General features: G+C 37.6%; 1 protein-coding gene across 1 annotated transcript; it reads right to left on the bottom strand.

Moving 5' to 3' along the window:
- Positions 1–4,032: 4,032 nt before the first annotated feature.
- On the bottom strand, positions 4,033–8,153 carry LOC123309933. Its single transcript, XM_044893243.1, has 2 exons — positions 7,913–8,153; positions 4,033–4,380 (listed from the first exon to the last, which is right to left on the bottom strand). The coding sequence occupies exons 1-2, from the start codon at positions 8,050–8,052 to the stop codon at positions 4,125–4,127; spliced, it is 396 nt and encodes a 131-aa protein (XP_044749178.1). The 5' UTR covers positions 8,053–8,153; the 3' UTR covers positions 4,033–4,124.
- Positions 8,154–10,143: the final 1,990 nt, after the last annotated feature.

Below are 10,143 nucleotides of genomic sequence, written 5' to 3'. Positions count from 1 at the left end.
TTGTTGCCTTCATCCAACACATGAAATAAGGGTATTCAGTTACATCAATGACGATCCTTTGGCATGGCCCGCCCACGTTGTATTTCTTCATTTACCTCTGGATCGTGTCTTTGGATACCTTTAGTGGCACCACATTCTTGACACCTTTTGCACCATCTTTCTACACATCATCCCTGCAATGGACCTAATACAATCTGTAAGGTTTTGTTGACTCCCAGTGATGTCCTCCTGATTTTCTTTAATGAATTTCTTTCAACACTTCACCCATATATTTTTTCTGGGCAAAACCAATTGGGAAATTGACCACCTCCCATCAACTAAAATTCCCATACCCGTTGAGTAATCCATATTTTTCACATCCAGAGAAACCTATTATGTCCACATAGCCTTGAAGATAGGATCTTTTTGCGAAATATTCCTCCGGAAGGGTCTGTCAGATCCGCTCTCTTTCCAATGTAGAAAGTCCTCGATGCTTTGATCGCGGGTTCCCTGTCCTGTCTAATATATGTTCGGTAGTCCAGTTGTCCTCAGGTATCAGGGTCGTTCGTCTTACATCATCGGCGACTCCCGCATGACATTCAATACGCTCTGGCAATGTTTGCAGGCTTCTGGATATGACCTTCTGAATCCTGTTGACTTGGTTGATCCTATAGGGGCTTATCACTAGCCAGCATGCGCCCTTATATAGTGGCTAATTTTAGTTTTCCTGGTCCTACCTGTTTGAGGACTCCCTATAGATGTTCCTATCCTCGTAGATATGATCGTAGAGGTGTCGTGGAACTCCTGGAAGGTGATGAAGAGCGCGGTGGTACTCTCACTCTTTCAGTCCCTCTTTTGAAATGTCCGCTCCTCCCACTTCTAAAGCAATTTCTTCTTAGTTGGTGGGCGGCACTGCTATTTTTGGATTCCATTTTTTCTAATATTTTGAGCACCTCTGTGATATATTTTCGCTCAGATTATTTTCCTGAGGCGACTCTTCGATCGATACCGTTCTCATCTTGGGCCTTGCGGAGTTATTGATAATGCGCCGCTTCCTCTTCCAATAAGCGAATTAGCAACTTTACTGCAACTTTAAAAGCTTTTCAATCTTGAAGTCCTATGTATTTCGATGCCCTTCAATCCATTAATGAATGTTTGCATCGCCAGAAGATCCTCCGGATCACCGGATCTTCTGGGTAGGCGAGCTGGATCAGACTTTGAACGTCGGTTCCAAACTCCTCAAGGTTCTCCTATAGACCGATGTTTTTTGCCATACTTCAACTCTAAAGCAGCGATGAGATAACCATAACTGAGATATGTTGGCCCTTTGTACGTCCGATTTTATTAGTGCCGCAGCTGCTGCTAAAACTGCGTCATTATCCATTTTGTTTTCCAAAATTGAACTCCTTCACATATTCAATGCTCGAACACAATTCAGCCTAGCCGTTCTTCATAATTCTGGACGTCTACACAGCAAAACAGGTTTAGGCTCCATGCCGAACCGAACGTGTCGCCCTGTATAAGTAGACAGTTTCGGCATGGTCATATGACAGCACTTTTGATTGAGTCGATCAAAATTTATTATTGTCTAAACTCCGGAGAATGGGAATCGTTGACTCTTGTTCTTAGATTGGGTGAAATCTTTTCTAACAATCGATTGCAATACGTTGAGGTCATTCAAGTTCAGAATAGGAGTTTGAAGACGGTTTACTCTGACTTGACTCAAGTGGACTTAAGCATAGAGAAAGGGAAAGAGTCTCTTGTCTCTGGACTTAAGTGTAGAATTGTCATCAATTCTTCCGTTCATCTTACTCAAAAAGTCCATTACCTCTTGAGTCTCCATCGCGTTCTGCAGTCTGTGTTCACCGGCATGAACTCCAAATAACCGAAAATATTTAATTCTAGTGATGTTGAATCCCATTTCTGTCACCAATGTAACGTTTTCTCCACTTTTTCAACGTCCGACTGATTAAGAGTATTTATTTATATTTTTACTAACACTAATAACTAATTTATTATGCCACAAAACTAGCTATTTCCACTTGTATATTTAATTCCACTCACCGCTTCCTCTGTAAACTGTTCAGGGTGGGCAAAATTGGTGATACCTGAATTACAACTTTTTAACCCAACACCCAACGTCTTTTTTCGAGAAACTTATAATGCCATCAACTGCATTCCACTATCTTCCTTGGTTCTCCAATAATATTTATACAGACCAACATTGAAATTTGGGCGATTTCATCTGTAGTCATTATCTCTGTTTCTGTTTGTGCTTCTTTTATAGCAATCCAGGGGCGTACTATGATTTTTTCCATCAGGTATATTTGCTGAGCTATAACATGAAGTTTTTTCGTATGAAAACTGTTGTTTAAAAAGACTTAGAAAGAATCGCCATTTTTTCCCGTTTCAGAAATATATCATACATCACCCTTAGTCGCTTTCTAAGTCAATTTAAACTACCGTCTTCATAAGAAAAAATACATCTTTATGTTTATATATAAGTACCTGCTGAAAAAATTCATAGTACGCCACTGGATTGCTATCAAAAAAGTATCTGATAACGTTTTAATTTGAACATCCTAGCACAAACAGAAACGGGGATTATGACCAAAGTTAAAATTTTAATTTTGACCTATAACTCGAAAACAAAAGAAGATAAAAGAATGTAGTTGATAGCATTATTAGTTTCTCGAAAAATGACGACAGTAATGTGCCATGTTTTTTTCTCTATCTCGTTGGGTTGAAAACTAGGTCTTATAAACATAAAACGCGAGGTCCGTCAAAAAATAAGAAAACTCAAGGATAGCTGGTGGAAAGAAAAAGCTAGGGAAATACAAGCTTACGCCGATAACCACGACTACGGGCGTTTTTTCGAAGCTATTTAAACTGTTTATGGTCCAAGCAGAAAAGCTAAGTTTCCTTTAAGAGATGCTCATGGAGCTATCCTAACTGATGATAGAAAAATTCTCGAAAGATGGAAGGAGCATTACTCACAGATCTTGAATAAAAATAACGACTCGGATTTATCCATTTTAGACTTGCTCCCCGCGTATAGTCTGATGACATCGCTTGATGACGAAATCTCAATGTCGGAAATCATAAGGTCGATGAAAAATATGAAAAATAATAAGTCACCTGGTCTAGACGGCATTTTTGTAGATTTATTCCCGGTAACGGGATACAGCAATGAATTAACGACTGAATGAATGAATGAATGAGAGAACGCTATGTTACGTAGGCGTAGGTGTCAATTATAACGTTAAAGTTTACGTTCACGCACAGCCTTCTGAAGGAAGGCTAAAGACGGCTGTGGTTCACTACAACCTTAACCTACAGCACTCCAACTTTCTAGTCGCATGCATCAGTCGTTTCGTCGTTGCAACCGCCGTTGCGTCCGACGCACAAGTACACCCGATATGAAGCCACCACTCTGTAATCTGTGGCAGCCACTTTCTGCAGTCGCTGCATGCGACATGCGTCCGAATCACAAACGAAACCATTCCTTTAGCCTTTAGATTGTCAGTTGTCAGCTATTATTATTTGTGTTCTGTGGTTGTCAGTCTGCAGTGCCGCTAGTTTGCAGAAAGATTCTAGGAGGCCGTGGGGCTCATTTAGGATATTTTTTCATCTTGTCTCTGTCATATTTATTCCCTGCTTTCTCAAGCCGGATTCCAGAGGGTTCTGCCAAAGAGTTTCTCTTTGGTTCTGGGTTAGTCAAACACAGAAGTTTGCGCTACTATCGATTCGGGCCGAGATATGGCGAGTGACCTACCTGGTTTTCAAACTTAGCAGGACTTCTTCCGATTTGAACGTAGTTTTCTTGAAGACTCACGAGGTATTTCTCTTGTTTCTCACTGAATTTTTATCCGATACTTCGAATTTTTACATCTGGGAATTTTTTGTTGATCAAGCACAAAATGTCGCTCCTAAATCTTGGTGGCCTAGGTGAGCGCTTACCCTGCTGTCCCCTGGGGACGGTCCTGATGAAATGCCTAATGGATCTCCGATAGAGCGTTCCATATTTATGTTGAAAGAAATCCAAGATACATGTAGAATGTTTAATAAAATATAAAATAGAAAATGTAATACATTCAGATATAATAAATGAGGAATATTATGCTCTGAAAGCAGCTCTGTAATATTTAAAACACAACTTCGTGCCCCTTCCTTCCAAGTCCAGCAAACGGATATAATGGATGACATCCGTATCGTTTATTTTGACAAAAATTGGCACCAATAATAGCTCCGTACAAAAACATGAGGAGAAGCAGTAAATAGAGTAATAGCCATTGCAGCCATCCCCATGGTTGACATGGTGAACTAGAATCTTCTATAGCTTTGGACTCGTTGTGCTCTCTTATTGGAGTTTCTGGTAATTGTTTGGTTTCGTTAGGAGACCTAAATAGGAAATTGAAAATGCAATCATTTTTTCATTAATGAATTAAAAATGATAAATGGGTATCTTGTCAATAAGAATCAGAAAAAATCCAACTAACTGAGTATAATAGTGGAAGACTATATTATCTACTACATATAACACCAGCATCCAAATAGAAGTGTCCAGGAACGGAAAGGCAAAAAAATTTTTCATCTATTTAATGAATCTTTTTCGAATACAAGATATCACCCAGGTCTCACAGATTTCTCACTTTGACCATTACGTACCATAAAAATACCAAAAATTAAAAATTCAAAGAATCCAACTCTTTAAGTTGGAAGCTCTCTAATGAATATGTGAACGTTTGGTAAAATAGAAGTATTCTTCATATTTTCTTGTATAATGCACCGTTTTGTAGTAATTTGATGTTCAGTAATAAAAAATACATGTGATATTCGAAAAATTGGGTACTTTGGCTGAATGCAATTCTGTTTGAAAGATCTATGCACAGATGTGTAGTGGCATAGATTTAGCTTGTTATTCTGATATTCTGACCGAAATAGGCCGAATGGGAGAAAACGGTATAGGAAAAAAATGTTTCTTTTGACCTTACGAATCTACTGGTAAAATTTGTAGGGGAAACCGGGGCCGTGAATCCACCCCATTATTTCAAAAAGCCTGTGCAAATGATTGTCTATTTCAGCGCTACTCCAACAAGTAGATAAGAACTGTTCAGTGTTGCGAAGATTACGGTCGTGTGAGCATATGTAAATTATTTGTGGACGAAATTCCAAAGTAGTAGTTTTCGATCTAATTTTTGTTATTGTACACAAAAGTAAGTATTAAATTAAGTTACTTTGTTATATCGAAACGAATATTTTTGTGCATAATAAACACGAACATAGCTTTAATGTAACGTGTAATTCGTTATTAAATCGGACAGAATAGTTCATGTTTTTGCGTTATTTATAAATGCAAGACTAACGGGGCAATGGGGCCAGGGGTGGCCTCATTACCCCTGGGGGTTTTATTACTCGTATACAACGAAGTAATCTAATTATCTGTTTTTTTATTTATTTCCAGCTGGTTCGGAATTATAAAAGAATTACAAATAAATCCACCTGGACCAAAGAGTCTATGGCAGAGGCATGTGCCCAAGTAGCAAAAGGCAAAATTGTAAAAAGTATAGCGATAGCTTTTACCATTCCAAGGACTTCTCTGCGAAATCAGCTCAAGAAAGGGATCCCTAAAGGTCCAAAAATGGGAACAAGCGCAGTCTTCAATGAAATACAGGAAGAAGAAATTAAAAATCATGTTTTGTTACTATCAAAGTTATATTTTGGGAAAAAAGTAACATTAAACATAACTTTAACAGAACTAAAAGAGTTGCTGGTGATGGGTGTCCCTCTGGCTTCTTAAAACGACGTGGAGATATATGAGGGGTTCAGAGCTGAAGTGAACCAAGTCCATTCAGCCTAGTTTTGAGATGAATGGCTTAGAAGTTGCTTATCACCAATAGATGCGCAAACTGCAGGAATATTCTTCGACTTGACCCGTGCATTCGATTGCCTACAACTCGGGTTTCTTATCGAAAAAATGTATTAAATGGGTTTCAGAGGAACATTGCTCGAGTGGATTCGAGTTTTCTCTCTAACCGGTCTATGATGGTTAAGCTGGGTGACTCCTGTTCCCAAAGATATTATCCCAAATTGGGTGTTCCCCAGAGTGCAGTTCTCGCTCTTCTCTTTCTTCTGTTCATCAATGAGCTTTCTCCTTATATTGTGGCGAGCATAATAGTTCTTTTTGCTGATGATAGATCCTTGTCAACGAAAGCTCGAAGTCTTGATGATTTGTGGGAGAATTTGTGTCTTTCATCAAGAGTTTTATTGCATGGTGCCAACGTAACACATTGATTGTGAATCTGGATAAAACCAAGATCATCAAATTCCGGAATAGAGACAGTTCTGATTTCACCTTGAACCTTCTGGAGTGCTGCCTCAGTATTTCGGAGGTAGTCAAGTTCCTGGGATTTCTCGTGGACCATATAACTTGAGATGGTCTTTCCAAATTAACCACTTATGCAAAAAAATAAATAAATCCTGAGTATTTTGCAATATCCCTAATCAAGAATTCGCTCCCATTCGATGCTCTCTTGGAAGTATATTATGGAATTGTATACAGAAAAATCTTACTCTGCTACAACGTTAACCTATGGGGTGCCTCCCCAGATACTCGTCTCATATTCAATCTGAAACCTCAGGACAAGAACCAAAATCTATTGACACTCCCCTCGATCTACATACTGAATTGCTTAATTTATGTTCTCCTGAATTTGAAAGAAGTTAAAACATGCAACGAGTTTCATCATTACAGCATTAGGTATGAGGATATTTTATGTATTCCTAAGCATAAAACGACAAAATATGAGTCATCACCTACCTACCTACCTGCATTAAATTGTATAATCACCTGCCCAAACATTTCAAGAAAACGAATCAAAAACAATTCAAGGGTAAATAAGTGAAATCAAATCAATGCTCATCGACACATGTTTTAACGATGTTCGGGACTTCTTAGATTCCATTATATAGATTTCAGTTCATCTTCTATTATCGATATTAATGGTTCATTTTGTAATCACATCATTATACATATTGTAGTGGTAGTGTTGTATTATAATATTGTAATTTTTGTTTTATGTGGACGGTTCCTATACATGTATATGATGTCTTAAAGGAATAAATGACTTTAGCCTTGCGGCTTTCACACTCCTCTCCAGAGGAAAATTCACTTATCGCAGATATCTCAGATTAAGCTCTGTTGGAACCCTCAGGTTTTCGGGCTCGTGGTGGTGGTCGGGTTCGGGCCGCTCCTCGGCTTCTTGTGTTGGTTGGATTCCTGATCCACCCGCACTTCCTGTCGAAGCAGATGGTGTTCCTCTGCATTCCCCATGTACTTGCGTACAGTTCTCGCCGTTCCCAGCATTACCGCCTTCTGTATGACTCTATAGATATTTTCGTTCAACTGAAGTTCTCTGGTAGTTTCTTCGGTATCAGGCCTGTAGATGAAATGACAATAGGGATGGTTTTGATATCTTTCAGCTTCCACTGTCTCCTGGTTTGTTCATCTAGATCTCTGTATTTTGAAATTTTTTCGGTGTGTCTATCTGGAAGATTGTTATTATTTGGAATCGCCACGTCGATGAATAGTGCTCTGCTCTTATTATTATATGGATGGGTTGAATAAACTATTTGATGAAGATGCATTGAACTGTACATTTTTTTCAAAAGCTCTCAGATGAATAAGACAGGCAGCCGCATAGGTTTCGTGCGTGGTCTGTGCATGGTTCTTTCTCAAATGTTAATTATAATTGTATATTTCGTGTATGAATTAGCAATAAAAATTAAAATTGAAATTGAAAAAATTAGTGGTCAGAATCTCTTACGTCCGTTAAAACTTCTGATAGAGAAGATATAGGGTAGGCGTAGGTTAAGGGTTCAAGTTTACTTATTTAGGTAAATCGGCCTAATATAAATATTCACTATCACTTACCCTCTCTTTGTGGGTGCTCTCCCTTTAATATTTGCTATTTGCTCCCGAATGAACTGAATAACGTAACATTTTATATGTAAAATTTCGTGTGGTTGCGGATTCGATTCATATGTGACTATACTCCTATCCTCTGTCTGCATATTTGAGCTTTCACTGCTCAAAGTTCTCGATGGTTTTTATCAACATGTTCCATTCTTGAATTTTCTACCCAACCAAAGAGTGACAAACGTCATTCTTGAATTTTAAAAGGCGCATAGAAATTGCTCCGAATAGAATTAGCTTATGTTGAAAAAATTTTGTATTCAGGACTTGGTGGTCATTAATTTACTAGGTATACCGCATTGTACTATCAAATTATTGGGGAATATTCAAATTTTTATTTTTCGAAAAATGATTTTTGACGGAGCTAGAGCCTTCGAATGTACAAAGCTTGCACCCAAAGATTATAGAGTAGAAAGATAGGAAACGCCCTCATATCGCTAGTAAGTACTACAGTGACTCCATCAAACACAGTGGCGACAATTGTGATCTCGTTTTTCATCGTTTTAGCAAGAATATGGCGGATTTTGTCACGTGACGTGACGTGAGCCAATCCGCATTCCGAATTAGAGATCATAGCTAAGATGTCTAAAAACATGGTGTATGCACTGATTAGATTTTGTTTTTCCCGCTTCGAAAATAAGAGATAAGTTTCGTTTTTCCCACTGTAGGTAGCGCCGTTTAGGAATTGACAGTTGTCAAATGATATTTGAAAATAATTTGAATGCATTTCTAAGACTTGCGAATGTGCTGTATTTATAAGCGATTATTGGTGTGTGAAAATGTATTACTTTCGAGAAAGGTCGTACAACATTCATTTATTGAACATGTCGTTCAGTTTTCTGTATAGACAATCAAGAACTACAGCTAAGGAATTCGGTGTTGTTGGACTATCACCGTTTGTTGTTGGAAATTGAGGCAGAGCCAAATCAGATGAACATTCGGGACGGATAGAGCTAACAGTTTTATGGCAACTTCAGCAATATTTAATTACAGGAACTGTATTGAAAATACGTAATGTGAATTGTGAGCATGTATTAAGAAACAGAAATATGTTAATCTGTTCGAGTCTGTTCTTCAAATATTCCTCTCAAGTATAGTGAAAATTGCGTTTCAGTCAACTGAATATATTGAATATTTCGCCAATCAACTGTGTTTTATTTTTTCTTTTATAGAACAAGGATAGAACATGGTGGCGCCTCCACGAAACGAATCTCTTATTTTCGATTTAGTCTAATGTCATTCCATTCAAAAATTGACGAGTGCATACACCATATTTTTAGACATCTGAATCATAGCATTGAAATCTATGTTTCTAAGCCGCCACCTTCTTGCTAAATTTCCAATTGTCGCCACTGTGTTTGATAGAGTCACTCCAATTGTCAATACGGAAAAACTGTTTAATAACAGTTTTCTGTTTTATAATTGAGAAATTCGAATTCTATTTCTTGTATTGAATTTCAATATTGACCTTGTTGAGACCAGAAAACAAACATCCTGAGCGACAAAACAAAAGGATGGTTTTGTTTTGCGACCAGGATCTTAGTTTTCATCTGAACATTGTTGGGAATCAATTGGTATCAATGAAATACGCTGTTGGATATGATAAATTTTTATTTGCAATCTATAAAAAATTTACAAAAATTTGAAATTATGGACAACGAATAGTTTGACTAGGACACAAGAGTATATGGTTATCTGCTATACGTCAAAGGTGTTTTTTCTGTGGAAACGTTTTGAATTAATAAACTGAGTTGAATTCGTACAATTTATATCAGAAATTAATATGAACCAATATTCAATTTACCGTCATAGGATATACATTTCCGTTACTTACATATTATCTACAAAATTTTCAGAACCACAATTGAAAAAAACCTTACAGAGGTATACAAGACCTGTATTCAAGCCCGTCAGTATAATTTCTTCATGCTTTTTTATGATTTCTTCATGGTATGGTCTCTTTATGGCACAATATACAAATTGATTAATGAATGAACACTCACAGCAGATTTCATAAAACTACTCTCCAAAAAACAATTTGGCAGTCACCCGATTCCCAAATCGAAATCTATGAAACTTTTGCATTTCTGAATATGTTGAAGGCAATTAAGAATCTTTGAATGGTCGTATAAAAGTCATAATTTCCCCTAAATGGGCCCTTCATGCGAGGGATGCTTCCTGCATACAAC

This window comes from Coccinella septempunctata, chromosome 3 (assembly GCF_907165205.1).
Source record: "Coccinella septempunctata chromosome 3, icCocSept1.1, whole genome shotgun sequence".
Lineage (NCBI taxonomy): Eukaryota > Metazoa > Arthropoda > Insecta > Coleoptera > Coccinellidae > Coccinella > Coccinella septempunctata.
This window is presented reverse-complemented; position numbering and strand designations above follow the sequence as displayed.